This window comes from Zingiber officinale, chromosome 7B (assembly GCF_018446385.1).
Source record: "Zingiber officinale cultivar Zhangliang chromosome 7B, Zo_v1.1, whole genome shotgun sequence".
Classification (NCBI taxonomy): domain Eukaryota; kingdom Viridiplantae; phylum Streptophyta; class Magnoliopsida; order Zingiberales; family Zingiberaceae; genus Zingiber; species Zingiber officinale.
In genome coordinates this window covers 60,239,147-60,258,417 of record NC_055999.1, presented here as the reverse complement: position 1 = coordinate 60,258,417, position 19,271 = coordinate 60,239,147, and the positions used below count along the sequence as shown (strand labels likewise).

The 19,271-nt window shown below is 40.1% G+C and overlaps 1 protein-coding gene across 2 annotated transcripts; it reads right to left on the bottom strand.

Annotated features, from left to right (window-relative positions):
- Nucleotides 1-10,214: 10,214 nt before the first annotated feature.
- Nucleotides 10,215-19,153, bottom strand: LOC122005813 (general negative regulator of transcription subunit 3-like). Of its 2 annotated transcripts, none has more exons than XM_042561027.1 (15): nucleotides 18,887-19,153; nucleotides 18,674-18,805; nucleotides 17,934-18,071; nucleotides 17,123-17,173; nucleotides 16,843-16,932; nucleotides 16,619-16,765; nucleotides 16,398-16,508; nucleotides 14,794-15,546; nucleotides 13,236-13,400; nucleotides 12,288-12,450; nucleotides 12,088-12,221; nucleotides 11,383-11,661; nucleotides 11,150-11,284; nucleotides 10,877-11,058; nucleotides 10,215-10,453 (listed from the first exon to the last, which is right to left on the bottom strand). In XM_042561027.1, exons 1-15 carry the CDS (start codon nucleotides 18,977-18,979, stop codon nucleotides 10,387-10,389), a joined length of 2,640 nt encoding a protein of 879 aa, XP_042416961.1. In that variant the 5' UTR covers nucleotides 18,980-19,153; the 3' UTR covers nucleotides 10,215-10,386. The 2 variants fall into 2 exon arrangements, with proteins under 2 accessions (XP_042416961.1, XP_042416962.1); XM_042561028.1 differs by having other exon boundaries at nucleotides 17,934-18,050; nucleotides 18,887-19,152.
- Nucleotides 19,154-19,271: the final 118 nt, after the last annotated feature.

Below are 19,271 nucleotides of genomic sequence, written 5' to 3'. Positions count from 1 at the left end.
TTCATGTTGCATTTTAGGTTTGGGTTTGAATTAATAGGTTTAGTTGGATTTAATTTTAGATAATGATTTTTATTTTTATGTACATAAAATTGATTGAGTCCAACTTATTTGGGCAAACAAGCTTTTGAAACCTAAACTTTAGTTTGTTTCTTGTTTTGATATATAAGTGATATAAGGGTTTTGTTAGTCGAGTTAGACTTGTATTCGAGTCTAGACTTATTGTACACAACTCTTTGTGATCTAAGTATCATATCTAGGTACTTGGAACTGGTTGTGAATTTTTCTAACAATTCTTTTAGATTGGTTATTTTAGTCTTCAATTTAAAGTTTTCTTCTTCAAGTCTTTCGACTTGATTTGAGTTAGTATTTTCTATTTGGGAGTTAAATTGTTCCTTAAGGTGTTGATTTTTCTTAAGGAGTGTGTTATTTTGTTTTTCATATTTTATTAATTTTTTATTGGGGCAGATAATTATTTAAAAAAATTTAGCAGTTAAGATAGATGATACATCATTCGAACCTTCGGAAATGAGTATATACTTATGGCTTGATTCGTATTCGGACTCGTCGTCTTGTTCCTTCTTGCTTTCTGATTCCGGTCTGGTTTCCATCAGCGCGAGGTAGTTGTGATGCTTATGATTTTCGATGTCCAATTGTTTATCTCAAGTCGCATTATCTTCTTCCTGTATTTTGATGTTAAGTAATTTATTCAGAGGTGAATCCTTTTCGGTTACCTTTGCATTGTTTGTTTCTTCGTGTAACTCAATGAGTTTATCCCAAAGGTCCTTTGCATTTTCATGAGAGCAGACTTGGTTCAGTTCCTCCTTCGTGAGTCTGCACTGGATCGTATTCAATGCCTTGAAGTTGGTTTGCACATTCTTTTTCATCTCCGGAGTCCAATTTTCAAGGTCCATCGGAATTCCGGTGTTGTTGTCGATAGGAGGCTTATATCCTTTGACGATGTTGAATCATTGGTCGAAGTCTATTTTAAGGTCCACCTCTATACACTTCCTCCAATATGGGATGTCATCCCCATTGAAAAGAGAGGGGGGATGAACAGTGTTGTATCTCTTGTTTTTGGGTCATTTAAGAATGGAACCTTGCACACAAGGAAAAGGAGAAAGAAATCCCAAGACTATGTCTTGGATTAACAGTATGGGAGATAATAAAAGTATTAAACTCGATTATGTTGCACCAATTCAGAGTATTTTCTAACGGAAAAAATTATTCAAAAAAGGTGATTGCACCAATTTAAACTATATCGAAAAGCTCAAACCCGAAATAAAAAATTAAAAAATTAAAAGAAGGTTTTGAAAGTCACCCCCTTGCCTGATTGGTGGTTGCACCAATTCAGAGTCAACCTAGCTCCGATACCACTTATTGGATCATTAAGACGCTAGAGAGGGGGGGTGAAAAGCGTTCATCAAAAATAGTAATTTAAAACAAGTCACGTAGTGGAAAAGAAAGAGAATAAAAGCACATGTAATTTTTTACTTGGTTCGGAGTCTTCGACGACTTCTACTTCAAGGCATGCACTCATTGAGTACTTTCGTTGGGCAATTCACTAATAATTCAAAAAGTTACAATAATGAAGTACAAGAAATATAATGAAAGGTTACCAACATTAGAGAAAATTAAGTAAAACTTGATGTCTGGTTGTTGGTGGAGCGTTACAACATCATAGGAGCTTTTTTGGAGGAGCGTGTAGGAACAAAAGTTGTAGCTGATGTTGTTCTAAAGCTGCTTGTCGAAGACCTTTATATAGGCTCATTCAGGACGCCTGGAATCCCTTCGGGCGCTTGGACCATTGTTGACGTGACAATCTCTTATTGAAACTTGATCTGTCAAGTTTATCCTCCTTCGGGAGCTTGGATCCCCTCTAGGGGCCTAGATCGTTGACGTTGGTTCGACCAGTCGTCGTACTCCAACTCAGCTTCTCGATGATTTTTCTGGTACGGGCGCCTGGACCAACCCAGAGCGCCGGGACCAACCGAGTGCCTGGTCAGGTCGCACTGGTGTGGCTGGTTCGGGCGCTCGGACTCCCTTTTTTTAGCAGCTTCTTCTCTAAAAAAAAGGTTAGTAAAGGCAATAAAAAATATATTTATCCTGTAAAATAAAATTAGTACAATACAGCAGGAAAGTAGTAGTAATTAGATCTTGTCTCCTCGAGATCAAGATCTAGTAAAGGTCTCAGCTTAGGTTTTCCAAATGGGCCTAACTTGGACCGACGCCTACAGTTCCCTCAACCGAGAACACGTTCTCACTGGATCTCTCCTCCAATTGCTTACCTTTTATTTACCAACTATAGTCGGTTGATTGTCTTTGACCCACCAGGTCTTCCCACCAATTGTCAGGTCCGCAGACCCAACTGAATTTCAGCCGGTTGTTAGGTCCCGCGGACCCAACCGGACTTCCTGCCAGATATCGGGTCCCGCAAACTTATCTGGACTTTGCACCAGCTATCGGGTCTGGTGGACCTAGCTAGATTTCAGGCTGGTGTCAGGTCCTCCAGACCCGTCAACTCCTGCACATTTGGTAAAACAGTTAGACCATAAACATTTTAACTTTAATCCACTTGTCATTCATCAAAACCTGAGTTAGCTTATTAGTGTAAATTGCACCAACACCTTCAACCCGAAAGTTTATCCCGACAAAAGCTGCTCTTTATTGTCGATGAAGCCTTTTGCGTTATCTGACTGAAGGCGCCTTCCAAGCTCTCAAAGGCGCCTTCCATGAAAAGTACTCAAGGCGTCTTCCATTGGTCTGAAGGCGCATCGGGTACTATTCACTTGAGGCATTTTGTGTTCCTTTTGCCCTGCAAAATGTGTTAGTCCAACACAAAATATCCAACATATAAACAAAGTTAGCACAATAATAAAATAGCAGTAATAATTAGTTCCTGTCTTTTCAAGATCAGGAACTAGTCAAGGTCTCAGTTTAGGGATCCAAAATGGACCTAAACTGAATTGATGCCTACTGCCCCCTCAAATGGGTTGCGTCCTCACTGAGTCACTCTCCTCTAGTGACTTACCTCTACTTACCAAATGTCAAGTTACCTCCCTGATGTCCAATCTAGCCCACTAAGTCTTCCTGCCGGAATCACACATCCGGACTTCGCCAATCGGGAATCGAACATCCCGACCTCCTGTAAGAATTTCACATCTGAACTTCAACCCGTCGGGAATTCAACATCCCAATCTCCTCCCAAATCTTATATCTGGATTTCCTACCTAATATCTAATCCTCTTGATCTGTCAAATTAGTCAACCCTGCGTACTCGATAATAAGGTTAGATCAGCAACACATCTAATTTTAATTAACCGGTTATTCATCAAAACTCATGTTTGATCATTGATGTCAATTACACTAACATAAACAAGTCAAACTCAAGTTAAATTCAAACTCATAAAAAAAACTAAGCCAAACTTAAATAATCATTTTAACGACTTGTTCACTTTAAACTTACCTTGACTTATTCATTTACTTTATTAAATAAGCTTGAATACCATAAAATTTAGCTCAGTTTAACTTGTTTACAACTCTATATTCAGCTAATGAACCAACCCAGTTCATTATTATTGGGGCGTGCATTTGATCTAGTGATTTATAGAGCCTACATCCCCACCCAAATGTTGGTGCTACTCGAAATTTCGTTCTGTTTCCCTTGTACAAAAATTTGTACAAGCACAGAACTTTTCCTGGCAACCCATGTGCTTTTCAGAAGTTAAACTTGAATTGCAAACGAAACTTAACATTATTAATCCAAGTTCAACCCATGTGTTCATCAGAAGTTAAACCATATTACAGAAGTTGATTAAATATCTATTTCAAGGATTGGCTTCCAGGTCGTTGGCGAGGCACTCGACCTTCTTGGGTATGAGATCATCCACCACTTCCTAGTCAAAGTCTTTCAAAGAAATTGAATATTTAAACTCCTTACAGTAAACCTTAGGTTAAACTATAGAGACCTCAATCAAAGCACAAGATCGCTAGCCTCTTGTATTGGTACTTCAGGATCCATACAAAGGAAAAATAAATTAGTACACAGCGGAAACAATTAACTAGTTATACCTTTCTTTGTATCTTAAAGACCTCTAGATCTTCTGCTGTATTCCTCTCCTCCTCTTGGACGTCGTGTGGGCGACGATCTACCAAGACGCAAAAATCACCCAAGTCCTTCTTTCTTTCAATACTTTCGGTCACCAAGGGATCAAAGCTAGGAACACCACCTCTTGTTCTTCTTTCTTCCTTACAACCCGCCGGCCACAAGATGGTTGAAGTCTCTGGATGCCGCCGGCCTTAGGTGAGAAAGCAAGGGGAGAATAAGAATATGAGGGGGCCGGCCACAAGAAGAATAGAAGAGGAATAGAAATTTTCTAGATGATTATTATTTCTAAGGTATCATATATCCTCTTTTATAATCCTTGGTAATATCTAAAAATGAAAGATTTTAACAACAATTAAAATCTCTCTTTTAAATTTCCAATTGTGGTTGGCTACAAAAAGAAAGTTTTAAAATTAAAAATCCCTCTTTTAAACATTGTAGATGGCTAAAAAAGGAAAGATTTTTAAAATTAAAAGCTCTCTTTTAAATCATGGGTACAAAAAAGGAAAGTTTCAACAAAAATAACATCTCTTTTAAACCATTATAGATGGCTATAAAAGGTAAGATTTTTTAAATTTAAAACTCTCTTTTAAAATCATGTGGATGATTTCAAAAAGGGAAAGTTTTTAAAATTTAAAATCTCTCTTTTAAAACATTGTAGATGACTACAAAAAGAAAGATTTAAAAAATTAAAAACCCACTTTTAAACCCATCTTGGTCGGCCCCTTGCTTGGGCACCGGTACGATATTCCAAATTTAATTTCTAAAGAACACAATAGTTGTTAGGAAAGCTTCAGAACTTGTACAAAATTTTTGTACAGGGGAACCGGTACGATATTCCGAGTAGCAACCAACAAGTTTTTCTGTTATATTCTCTTTCGGTCATAGAATCTATCATAGTTTTCCGAGCAAGGGCTTCCGTGCCGTTCGGCCGGGTTTCTATCATACTAGAGCCACAGGCTCATTGCCGAAGACTCCCGCGTCGATTGACCCGGATTATATTTGCGAAAACTCCCGCGCTGATCAATCGGGATTATATTTGCAAAGACTCCCGCGCCGATCGGCCGAGATTATATTTGCGAAGACTCCTGCGCCGATCGGCCGGGATTATATTTGCGAAGACCCCCGCGCTGATCGGTTGGGATTATATTTGTGAAGACTCCTGCGCCGATCGACCGGGATTATATTTACGAAGACTCCCACGCTGATCGTCCGGGATTATATTTGCGAAGACTCCCATGCCGATCGACCGGTATTATATTTGCAAAGACTCCCGCGTCGATCGGCCGGGATTATATTTGTGAAGACTCCCGCGCCGATCATCCAGGATTATATTTGTGAAGACTCCCGCGCCGATCGGCCGAGTTTGAGTTATATTAGAGCCACAGGCTCTAGAAGTCGAGCGGCGACTATAAACCCCATACTCGAGCGGTAACTATAAACTCCTGTGAAGACCGTCGAGCGATGACGTTAAACCCATGTCTCCACCGACGGTCGAGCGATGACCTTAAACCCGAGTCTTCAGCAAACTGTCGAGCGGCAACGTTAAACTCAGGTCTCCACCGACAGTCAAGCGGCGACATTAAACCTAGGTCTCCACCGGCCGTCGAGCGGCGATCTTAAACCCGTGTCTTCACCGACCATCTTATCAGAGCATCTATCTCCCCCGCTCGGGGTCGAGTGATCTTCACTGGTCTCGGACCAGCTTATCAAAGCATCTATCTCCCCCGTCCGGGGTCGAGTGGTCGTCATTGGTCGCGGACCAGCTTATCGGATATCTTAGTTCCCCCGTTCAAGGTCGAGTGGTCATCACTGGTCGTGAACCAGCTTATCGGATATCTTATCTCCCTTGTTCGGGGTCGAGTGGTCGTCACTGGTCGCGGACCAGTTTATCGGATATCTTAGATCCCTCATTCGGGGTCGAGTGGTCGTCACTGGTCGTAGACCAGCTTATCGGATATCTTATCTCCCCCGTTCGGGGTCAAGTGGTTGTTACTGGTCGCGGACCAGCTTATCGGATATCTTAGTTCCCCCATTCGGGGTTGAGTGGTCGTCATTGGTTGTAGACCAGCATATCGGATATCTTATCTCCCCCGTTCGGGGGTCGAGTGGCCGTCATTGGTCTCGGACCAGCTTAGCGGATATTTCATCTCCCCCGTTCGGGGTCGAGCAGCCTTCACTGGTCGCGGACCAGCATGTCAGATGTTTTATCTCGCCTGTTCGGGGTCGAGCGGTCTTCACTGGTCGAGTTCTCTTATATACCCTATTAAGGGTCGAGCGATTTTCACTGGGCACAGGTCAACATATTAGAATATCCATCTCGTCGTTCGGGATCGGGCTATCTCCGATGGTCGCGGACGAGAGTACCTCCATTGGTCTCAGGCCAAAATATCTCATGGGCTTTGAGCTCGCTCAGCTCACGATTGTCGTTTCCGTGCGCATTCGATTTCACGAGCTATGCTCCCACTCGGTTTTAGGGCTCCACTCTTGTCTAATGCTACTTCATCGCTCGCTCCGTATTCGCCTATGCGCTCACTTGGCGTTCGGCCGAGAGCTTGCCTGACAGCCCGCTTGGCACTATTTTTCATCTCCCAGTAGACACGTTGGTAGCCGCCTGATCCTTTGCCCGATCGTCCACTTAGCCACGTACTTGCTTCACTCGACATCCTGGTGGTCTTCAGGTCGGCATTTTACGGTCACCATGTCGACATTTCGAGATCGCCCGATCACATTTTACAGTCATCCGGCCAACATTTTTCGAGGCTCGATTTCCATCCATCCGATCGCCCGGTCAGCATCTTCGCGGTCGTGCGCTCGACATCGTCCACCCAGCGTCTATCCACTCGATTTCCATCCATCCGATCGCCCGGTCGGTATCTTCGCGATTGCGCGCTCATCATCATCCACCCGACGTCTATCCATGCGATCGACATCCTTTCGACCGCCCGGTCGGCATCTTCGCAGTCGCGCGCTTGGTACAGCCCCACTCTGTACTACTCGATTGTCAGGCCAGCATTTTATGACCGTTTGGTCGATATTCTCTGGGCCGCTTGTGCAGTACTCTGGTAGTCTTCCGACCGATATTGCTCAATCGTCCGTTCGGCCACACACTTGAGATACTTAGTCGAACGCTCGACATTCTCTAGATGGTCTGGTCAGCATTTTACGATCGATTGGCCGACACTTTCTCGGTCGCCCGCTCGGCATCACCCGCTCGTTCGCTCGGTCCACTCAGTATCCTGCATGTCGCTCGGTCTACTATCATTTAACTCGTCGCTCGCTTGGCGTTTTGCCTCCCGTTCGGCATCAGTTTGTTTGTCGGCTTGGTATTATTTCTCGTAGTTCGCTCAACATCTTCGTAGCCACTTGGTCAATATCACTTGACTGTTTGCTCGATCGCCCCCGATCGCTTTGCTCAGCATCGCCAAAGCGTCTGCTTGATATCACTCGGTCTCGATCGGCATTTGACCAATTTCTTGGCATTCGCTCAGCACTATTTTTCGATGCTCAGCCGACACATGATTTTCTCGCCACTCGGCCAAGCACGCGTCGTTTTGTCAGCACTTGCCTCATTCATTGCTTCATCATTCGCTCGGTAGCACCACCATCTCTAGTGCGACACCAGTACGATAGCGGTCGCTCGCGTGCCATTGTACGGGGAGTTCAGTGATTTAACTTTGATAGTGAGAGTGAGTCAGCCTTTGCGATGGATTGTCTAGTCAATCGGACTCGCACCTCCTTCGACTAGACTTGAAGGGGAGACTTGTGATGCAGATCTATCTTAGTGCCCCTACGGGGATTAAAGGAAGAGGGAGGCAAGGGCAAGGAGGTCTTTTCACATGATAAGGGTTTTTTATTTTTAAGGGGAGCACTGTTCATGAAACAAGGGGGTCCGGTTCGCGTTTTTTGTCCGCCGCCAAGAGGACCTTCTTCCTCCCTCCTCGCCGGCGCCGACGCCGACTGCTCCTCTCCTCTACTTCCTTTCCTCCGACCTCTTCACTCCAGCATCGCCACCAGGAGGAAGGGGCTGGTTTGGGTTGTTTCCGTCGCCAGGAGGAAGATCCGTCTTCGTTGCCTCCGACGTCGGCCAAGTCCGACGCTGGCAATCCCTTGTCCTCACGACGTGGTCTCAGGCACGCCGGAGCCGTCTTATACATCAGCGTTGCCTTCTCCGCAGCGCACCCGCGACTGCCACTCATGCTCCCCCTTTTTTCTCTCGCCGGCAGAAACCTCCAGCCACCACCTCCCCTCTTCTTCGAGGTCAACGCCCCCTTCGCTGTCTCCGGCACCGACTCCCCCTTTTGTCGCCTCCGATGCCAGCTAGATCCGAGCTCCGCAGTCCCCTTCCGTTCCTCATGCACGCCGGACAGATCTGAGCCCCTCTCGTCGCTTTTGTCCTGAGTCGGACGCTATCGCATCCATTGGCCGATCCACGACCATCACTGATTTCACAGCTGTGGTCATTCTCCGATCCACACCGACAAGCGCTTTTGGTACTGTGTTGGCCTGCGAGCCACCGTTGTATTTCGGCCTACGCGTCGTTGTAGTGTATTCGACCTACGCGCAGATATTATATCCCGGCCCATGTGTCGACGTCATCTCTCGATCGGCGTGTCACTATTATCTCTCAATCGACCTGTTGTTTGCCGAATCCGAGTCACGCTCGGCTCCAGGCGGGCAAATCCAGCTCCTCAGCTAACACATGCATCTATCCTTCAGGGTCGTGACGACTCGATCAACAGTGCGACCAACTCACAGATCCATCCGAGAGCACCCCCGGAGCCAGGGTACGTCATCATACTCGTCCTACATTTATTTTATTGTTATGCTATTATTTGATTGCTTATATATTCGCGGGATCCGCCTCGAGCATCGGAGTACCAGAGACCGGGACAACCCGGTCGCTGGCTGCAGGTAGCGTTGACCGGAGGTCCTCCGATGACTTGGTCAAATCAGAAGACAGCTCACTATCTAGGTCATGGAAATGCGGTCAACATTCTAGACATGTCGTTCCGGCAAGTCCGTCTTCTCAGATTCCCGACAAGAACAAATAATAAAAAAAATTAAAAAAAAAAGTTTCAATTATCAAGCTCAATAACCAATTAAATAATTAAAAATTTCAAACAATCTTGAATTAAGAGTTCGATAACATCTAAACGAACCAAGATCAAGTCAAGTTTGAATTGAGAGCTCGATAACATCTAAACGAACCAAACTCAAGTTAAACTTCAAACAAACTCAAGCTTATAAAAATAAATAAATAAATCAAACCAAATTTAAACAATTATTTTAAAATTTTGATTCATTTTAAACCTAATTCGACTTACTCTCAATGATCCTATCAAATAAGTTTAAACACCTTAAAATGTGACTCGGCTTAAATCGTTTATAGCCCAGGCTCAGTAAATTTAAACTGAGTCATAATTATGGCCCAGTATATTACTACTTTAATTGATAATATAAACCTCGATCCACGTGAGTTCTACGAATAAAGTTAATCAAGAATAGAAGTGGTGTTAGCTAGATGACACTCAAATAAAATCTTCACGTAAATTTTTCCAAAATTATTAGATTTTTTATGCAATGAAGTTTTACCTCGAAGTTATCCTATTTCATTTCGACACATATCAATTAAACTAGTAAAGTATTATCATTGTTGCAATTATTTATCCCACCATTTAAAATATATCTATTACATTTATAATTTTAATGTCGTGTCTGCCTTTGTTTCTTTCAATTTATCAAATTATTTCCGTGTAAAATTACAAATGCAAATGGCAATTATATGATATTCCCCAAACTTATAAAGTATTTTTTTTCTATTTGATTTTGTTATGCAACCCTAATAAATTGTCGATTTATATTTAATTTCAACTTCAACTTGGAGAAATTCTGAACTATGTAAAACTATATTAGCAAAACAATGGATTATAAGATAATACATGCAACATATTAAAAAAAAATTCCAAAATTCAATCTTAATATAGAAAACATAAAAGCGTTGACGACCTCACGCATGATTTAAAAGTTCAATTAAATCACTCCATGGAAAATGTCATTTTCAACCTAAGCTAAAGCTTTTGCTCGAGAGTTTCGACGAATCATCAGCAAGTGGAATGAAATTCGAAGTGTTGGAATAATTTGGCTTCGATAAATTCAAACTAAGTTTGGCAGAGATGATTATTTTACAATCGTTTTCTTTCCATAATCAACAAAGCAAAGGCAAAATCCATCAACATACAGACCTTGATTTTCCTTTCAGAATCTTTTATCATTCAGAATGTTCATACTGCAAGTTCATCCTCAAGAAAATCGTATTCGAATGTGAAATCAGTTTTAATCCGCTGACACCTGCAAGGCAACGTTCCAGCCATGGTTAGCAAGCAACAACCTAACAATGAAGAGGATAACGAAAGCACAGAATGATGCTATGTAGAAAAAAAATATCTTCAAATTGCTGATTCACTAGTTGATTTCAGTGGGGTTTTGAAAGGAAACTAATATAATTCCTAGTAGTGTCCACAGTAAATCAGAATTGAGGTTCCATAATGATCGCAAACAAGATATCTAAGCAGAGGACGATGAAAAGCAAGGAAGAAACACCATAAACAATAATCTAAAACCCCAATTACTCCTTAAGCAAAATAACTATACAATAATCTCCCTATCCTAAAAGAGAAACAATCATAACATCATAACACCCTGCAAGTATAAAAATTATAACCATAATACAATATAAACTCAAATAGAAGGAACATAGGGAGCACAGCATACCATCCATGCTGAGAACCATCGTTGGCGATATGAAAATCAAAGTAGACATAGTTTCCTCGCTCAAAGTTATCATTAGTTACTTTTGGCTCCTCGTGACGTTGAAACCATGTATTAAATTTCTTATGAAATCTCCATGACTGCCTCTTCAATTCTCGAGCAGCTAAGTATTGCTGAGGAGTGTTCTACACAATATAATATGCAAGATAAGAGCTGCTAAATTGACAATTTTTTGCACGAAAAAAATGGCAGTTCAGACAAGAAACTATTCCATACCTGTTGATAGTAAAATGCAAAAAACAAGGCATCAGTACCCATCGGATCAAGACCTAATCGTTCCCAAAAGGCAGGATTATCAATTATGGGTGCTTGAGTTTGTGGATAGCTTGCAGGTGTAATTGCAGGATGCCTCTAGAAATAAATAAATAAATAAATATTAGATGAAGTCACGAAGATGAAAATACCTAGATCAATCTTTAAAATAAGAAATGGTAAAAAAGATTCCTCACCGGAACATAAGTTTTTGGGCGTTCTGAGTCCCTAGGCTGTGGAAGTTTATAATATGCAGCTTCAAGCATCTGCAGATTATACATCTGATCGTGCATTACACCAGAATTCCCAGCTAAGCTACTGATGTTGTCACCAATTGCACCAAGATCTAATGCACTTCTTCTACCAATAACACCAAGGCCAGCTGAGGATTGACTGGGTTGTAATGGCTGGCCTGGTGACATTTCATTATCTCTAGACAACTGACTTCCTTCTGCTGCCGAAGCAGAACCTGTGCCCTGCAGGCAACCAAAAACATATCACGGAATTAGGTCCCAACTGATCGACTTTTCCTAATTACTTTTGCTATATCTTGTTGCAAGCACAGGTTAACTAAATAAACACTCTTATGAAACAGTTCACAAGAATCCTTATTGATGAAACCCACCTACTATCTAAAGGAAACTATTTTGAGAAAATATATATTACTGGCCTGTTTGTGGATGTGCATATATAATAATCGCAACATTATTACATGGTGTTGGATCATTGATAACAATACTTAGTTAAATCTTGGTTCATTATGTGGCCAAGCCACGAGCATGACACATTTTTAAAATATTTAGGCATTTAAATGTTTTTGAATTTAACAAAAAAATTTTGTAAGAGGTAGGCACTTGCTAACAAATTCATTTATTAGGTCAGCTTGTGATTTGGGGACTTACTGTGAATGATGTTTTCAGATCATCATCACCTATGATCTTGTTGAGACTGGGACTTGAGATAGGGTCCGCGATCAGGTCCTCTGCCATATTATGCTGCAGTTGTTGTTGGTCTTCCACATTTGCATGTGCAGCATCTGCTTTATAACAAAGAAAACCACATTATAAGAAAGTCCAGGAGTATAATTTAAGAAAAGCATTACCTTCATCTTTCGTTCCACTTGATACTGCAGGGTGTTGGGAGGATTGTTGAAGAATAGTTGGTTGTGGTTGTGTTGAAACTGAACCAACAGAACCAAGAGCCGATCCTTGACCTCCAAGCACAAGGCCAACATGAGGTGAAACAGAAGTGTTTTGAGGACTAAACTGCAGGAATAATGTTGTCACCGGTTATTAATGAAGTTATTAAAGGAATGATATTGAAAAATAGCCAAAAAATCATTCTCCACAATATTGGGGAAATGCCGCTTAGGTTTGTGGTAGTTTTACAAGTGAGGAATTTTATATTTGGTAGCCAAAGAACTTCTAATCAGATGCAGCCCCAGTTATTCTATACAAAAGAAATAATCAACCAGATATTGATGCTTTAAGTCATCCAATTATTATGAAAGCTCAAAAATTTCAATGACCAATCACCTATAAAACCATAATAAGCAGCTCAGTATCACTTAAGCAAACTACCACTGCATACAGATGCTGCACAGCATATCATGGCATCCATGATGTTGCATCTATTTTTGCTTCAAATTTGAGACCTCTGACTCCTGCATATTTTGATGAAGATATGATACTAGGCCCTCTAATCCAAGAAGGAACACAAGTGAAATTTAACATTTGATTCCATCTTATATCAATTTTTCTCTTGCAACTTTAATTGTTTGGGAGCACAAATTTAGAGAACAGTAATTGACTAGGAATGCTAACCAATGGAACAAAGCTTTGATACATTAAAATAATGCATATTAAGGTTTTCATATGTTAAAACTCATTTGTGTCATATCATCAGATAATATGCATGAAGGAACTGCTTCTAGTTAGTAAAGCATGAAATTCCAGCAATTAATCATGAAATTTACAACATATGGATCTGAAAGACCTTTTATGAGTAGGGGAGGAAACTACATAGGAACTTATTAAATTAGAAAAAAAACCTGTTGCAAAAGAGAATTCTGTTGTGTAGTAAACTGTTTGTGGTTGGCACCAGAGATATGTGTCACATTGAGAAGGTTGCTGTGGCCTTGTTGCACTTGTTGGAGCCTTTGTAAAAATTTCTCCCGCTGGTCAGGAGCAATCTCAGGTCGCCCTCTAATTTGGCCCTGTACAAAAGAATTCATCAAGCTGCTAAGCTGGGACCTCATTGTCAGAAGGCAAAAATTTGCAACCAAGATATTTAAGCTTGGATGTAAATGACCTACACGTACTGTTGTTACATCAAGTTCCAAAATATTACAACAAAGGACGAACAAGCTTACACAGCTAACTTTGAATAACAACAAAAATGAGATGAAATGAAAAATCAAGGAAAATGCTGACAAACATTGGGTCACAAACACTATCAAATGAGTAAACTATGGCTAGGTCCCAAGTCTAGAAGAATAAAAAAATAAATTGATATAGAATTTCAAGCTTGCTAAGACTAACTGGTGAAAAAAAAATATCATAGAAATCTACCAAACATGCGATATATCATTGATTCATCAAGACTATCTACCTGTCTTTTCTAACATAAAAGTATAGGGCTCACTCAAATACAAAAGAGTTAGCTAAGCAAAACCTTTGCAGTTCAGAAAAGCTTCTTAGTTGTCAAGAACATCGAATATACCAGTCAGTAATTTTCAAATCACTTTCAACAGCCAATTCCTCTAATAACTCTCCATTCAGTCACTAAAGCTTTAATTGGGTAAATATTATTATAAACTGTAATTAACCTTAAAAAATAAAAGATCAAAACCAAACCTCTATTTCTAAAACAAGATGAATCCAAAGCTAATAGAGAAAATAATGTATTCATTTCCTAAATGTGAACAAAAGAAAAGGCAATGGGAGTTCAAGATTAATCCAACTAATGCTCTCTAGATAATAGAGATTATTCCATAAGGCTCCTACAAACTTGAACAATATTGATAAAAAAAAAATTAAGAATAAAAGCTACTATGATATCAATGCTTAATAGTTTGGTGATCAACCCGCTCAATTTGAGATGAGAGAAATATCATGGAGATGATATTCATGAAAATGCGAGCAGGAAATTCTGATTCAAAAGCAAGTGTAATTAGACATTTATAGTAGAGCCAAATTCTACACTGGGAATCTGGGAGTGTTATGTGGCCTGTTAGAAGTAGAAGGCACTCTGGCAGCAAAAATAAAGGTTACAAGAGGCTTTCCAAAGTGACAGACTCAATGGGAAAATAAGCACCTTCATATACTGGAATGGGTACTTTTATCAAAATAAATCAAACAGTAGTGAGGGGATATACGAATGCCACAAAATCCATACACAATCAACCTAAAGAACTTGTAAACCCTGAATGATGATATCTGTAAAAAAACAATAATATGAACAATTGCATTTTAATTCAAGAAGAAATCATTATATGTATGCATATTATGGAAAAATCAGTATGAATCACCAAAGGACAACCAAAGTATAGGATAGGAAGCATCACATGTTTAGCCTAATAATACACAATGTCAGATCAATCAACTTACAGTTTCATTTGCATTCTGAAAAGCTGCACCTTGAGGTCTCCACTGAACCCCAGGGACTATGGAAGGTGAAAAGACTCTTCCTCCTGAAATAGGTGCCTCTCCAACATTATTAGAATCATTTGAACTAGCTCCATCATTTGTTTTTGGCAATGATTGCAATAGGATTCTGTTATTTATAGGAGAAACCAATGGCTGTGCAAGTCCACTACTTCCAATTCTCTCGTCGACATTTAAAGAGTTGCGCTTCGATATATCAGACAAAGCCGGAACAGAACCCAGAGTAACATTTCCAGATATTGCACTGGCAGAACTGAAAGTCATATTAGTACTGATTGATGCAGGATTTGAGATCCCTCTACTAATACCTTTCCCTACAATTTCTGGGATGGCTGGCGAAGGTTTACGCCCAGGGAAGGTCATATCTTCCTCCTTCGCTGTGTTGGATGTGAGAAAAGGTAAAGATACAACAGCAGAGTTCTCACTTTTTGCACTTAGTGGTCCAGAAAGTATAGCTGTAGCTGTTGGTCCAGAAATCAATGGGCGTACAGGAACACTAGCACTCACAGCTGCAGTAGGAACAGCAGATACCCCAGAACTAATAATTGGATGAACTGTTGGTGCCGAAGACCCAGTAGTTCCTCCTTTTGAAGGTGGAGTTTTCGGCGCAACAACATCAGAATTACTTTCCTGAAAAACTGCATCTTCACCTTGGTCTTGAGATGTGAGTAGTGACTCACTCGATGACAAAGAAATCTGTCAATAAATTAATAAAGAAAAAACATGAGTTCACAACTTTAGGGGGGTGGGTAACTTGTAGGACTATTTTTTGCAATAAAGAAAGTAAAGTAGAGCATCTGTAAGTGACATTTCAGACATAACCAATTCATGAGACTTCTTCTCTCCCGGTGCCCTTGCAACGCAGATATATACACTCAGAATGTGTGAACATTCATGACAGAAAATCAAAGATACAAAATAAACATCAAGAAATTACACCAAATACACAAGGTTAAAGTGCAGGTGAAACACCATCTCTAAAAAAAAGATCTTTTTGATAGTACAACAACTTAAACAATGCATGAAACCTAACCATTTGGGTCATCTATATGGATCTTATCCCTTGATTTACCTAATAGGATAAGATTCACTCATTAGATTTTTCACATTACTCTATGTTGATCATCAAAGCCTAAAACAAACTTCAGTTCTTTTTATGTGGCATTAAGAAGGGCATTGACTGCCTTAATTCTTTTTTCCAACAATGATGGGCAAAAACTATTTTTCCAATAGGCATTTTTTTTTTAAAAACAGAAGCTCATTGTTGAAATAAATTACCTCCCCTCTCTTCTGAGAATGGTTCGTTCTCATAAAAAATCAGAAAACGAAATAGAAATTGATAAAATGTACTAAAAGAAATTGAAACAGAAAATGGAAGTGCAAGAAACATGCACAGAATTTGTATGTTTAATTAACATCCAAATTAGAGCTTAATGCTGCAAGACATTTAAAGTGAAAATGATCAAGTAATATTCAAGTGATCATAGTATTCCCCTCAAAAATCAAGATCATATCAAACAAAAGAAACATGAGAAATGACAAGTTACCTTAGTAAGACTGGAAGGACCAAGTGAAACAAGATCTTCCAGTGCTTCTACCTTATCAAGTGGTAGCGAGATGTAAAGTTCATCAACGTCACTAAATTCATCAAAATCCTCCTTCACAAATAATTGAAAATGGACACCATCAAAACCATTTAGAAGTACTGGTTATGTAGACAGTAGGAGAAGAAATAGAAAAGAGAAACCAGTAGCAAAGAAAATTATACCTGATTACGTTCAACATAATCTTCAAGAAAGTCTTTTACATCATTAACCTGATCAGGACTTAACTCATCATTATCCAACAATCTCAAAATCAACTCCAACTTCATTATGTGAGCTTTGTGCCTGGTGATGGATGCCTCCAGATGTGTCTGAAACAAGATCAATGAATCAAATATACTGTATTTGCTAGGAGTAATTCTGTGTGATAGCATGTTATATTAACTACCAAGCGAGGTGGCCTTGTTTTCCCTTTCTTGACAGAAAGCCCTTCAACTTCAGCTTCGAAATTGTCAATTTGACTCTCCAAATCTGCAACCTAAGAATAATCCTCACAGTCACATGATAAAGTTGATCAGATTTAAACAAGATAGATGATATAGCCTTCATCCAAAACATTCATGAAGTGGACAGACATTAAGAAAAGTTACAAAAAATTGGAAAACATGACATATGACAGTATAAAAGAAATGAAGCAACAAAATTGCAGTAGTAGAATGCTCAAGTACCACATTGTTTAGCCAGTCCCTTGTTTCTGATTTCGCCTTCTCTTTTGGATCCTATCCATTGAACAAAGTAATTGTCAGATGAGCCATGTTCCAAATCACTCAAAATGGAGTTGAAGAAATTAGAAAGGCAAGGAAGAATACAAAAAAGACCCATTTGAACTACATGAATCTTATCCCATCATTGAGCTCCATATAGGTAAACTCATTTGCAACACTGAAATCTCTAGATGACTACCTAGCCTTTATGTCTGGCAATGGTGCTAGTTGCTAGGGTCTAACAAAATCCACTATTTTCAACCATACTTGGAACCAATCTCGGCAATATTTAAGACATATATGTCTAAAGTAGTCAAACAGATCTTCTCAAATAAGATTTCCTATGTGGAATAAGAAGAAACAAAGAGGAAAATACAAGTCATCTCATAGGAAGTGCAATGAGAAATTCAGCATTCTATAGATATGCATGTAAAATATTTCTACATTTTGATGAAGCATTATGGGGTCTAAAGAGGTGAAAGCATATAAATTTTACACATGCATATCAATTGCCATAGGTTAGCCCTCTAGTTTATATTTAGGTAGTCCACCAAATGTTCTCATGATTGTCAGTCCTCTTGAGAAAAATATGTCATTTCCCTCTGAGAACAATGTGTAGCTGACCTAAATTAATAAAAAGGAATGAATAAGCCCGTCTTGAGAGTGATGTCAAGCATCTAATAGAACATACAATTTAATTTGAAACTGAATAAAGTGCAGTATTGTACATCAAAGTCAGATATTAGTAAGGAAAATTTGCAAATATCCAACTTACTGTCTTGGGTTGCTGACCCAAACCTTCCTTGGAAAATGCTTTTGTCTTTGTCTCTTTTTCACAAACCTTAAATCTTTCCATTTCTCGTTCAATGAGCTTGCGGGCATCCATGAGAGCCTGCTCATAAGAGGCACTAACCTATGTCAAGGTATGTCACAAAATTGATAATCAATGACAGAACCATGACACCCTATGTTTTAAAGAACAAGACCACTTGACTTACACTGCTCACATCATCAAAACAAGGAATCATGTGTTAACAAACAGGAATAAAAAATATGTAGTTCATACAAGGAAGAAGTGCAATCAAAAATATAATCTGCTTACAACACGGTTGTAAATTGAAGTAACAATTCAACAGATCTACAAACATAACTGGTGAGTTCAAAATCCAAATTCTAAATAAACAACTTATGATATTTCACCTATAAGATTATAATTGATATTTAACCTATGATATTCAATCTCAATAACAGTCTAGTGGGCAAAAAAATCTTTTCCCCCCAAGGAGCTACGTGATGATGCATGAAACGACAACAGATTGTTTCCTTTGTCTGAATACTCTTTTTAAATATTTTTCAAGGAAACTGATTCTTAGGACTTTCCAGGATGCATAAATTCCATACCAGATCAAGCTGCGATACTCTGCCAGTGTACAACAAGCGTTTCCAGAGCAGAGAGCAAAAACGAAGAGCCTAATAAGCACAAGGCAGCTGCACTTAATCCGTTAAAAAACTAACCTTTTTATCTTTTATCTCGCTCGACTGAATCCATGTCTTGATTTGATCACGATACCGCTGCAGCTTCTTGATTTCCTTCTTCAAGTCCGCCTCGAACTTCTCCTTCTGGTTCAGATTCTCCGTGTCGTAAACCTACAATAACATCCCGTTACCAGCAACCAGAAAACAAAACGAGAGAGAAAGCCGCGGAAACCGACATGGCGGCTCGGTTACCTTGTTCCAAATGCTATCGAAGACGTCGACGCCTTCCTGCACCTTCTTCAGGACTCGATCGATCTCGCCCTGCAGCTTCCTGCTCGCGCCCATAGTGAAATCCGAACTGAGAGCAGCGAGCCGCGGAGTTCTCGCATTCAAGGGAAATCGAGGGTTTAGCTCTTCTTCCTCGTCGAGGTTTCGGAAGGGGGGAAACGCCAAGGGGAGATCCAACTTCTCGACTCTGCTAGGGCTAAAGCTCTCTTATCCCAGAGGCGACGATAGCGGAGAAAAGCGAAGAAGATTTCAGCATGTCAAGAGGCCGGGCCGGGACAACCCGGTTTACCTGAGCCCTTCCGGTTACGGCCCAAATTCATCAAGTTGCGATCTCATTCCCGGTCCATCC

Bases quoted from the DNA above. Each gene is read 5' to 3' on its own strand.
- LOC122005813 (XM_042561027.1), bottom strand. From the start codon at position 18,979: ATGGGCGCGAGCAGGAAGCTGCAGGGCGAGATCGATCGAGTCCTGAAG. The intron at 16,933-17,122 runs GTACTTGAGCAT...GATTATTCTTAG, and splicing joins GGGACTGGCTAAACAATGTG to GTTGCAGATTTGGAGAGTCA. The intron at 10,454-10,876 runs GTATGCTGTGCT...GTTGCCTTGCAG, and splicing joins GATGGTTCTCAGCATGGATG to GTGTCAGCGGATTAAAACTG.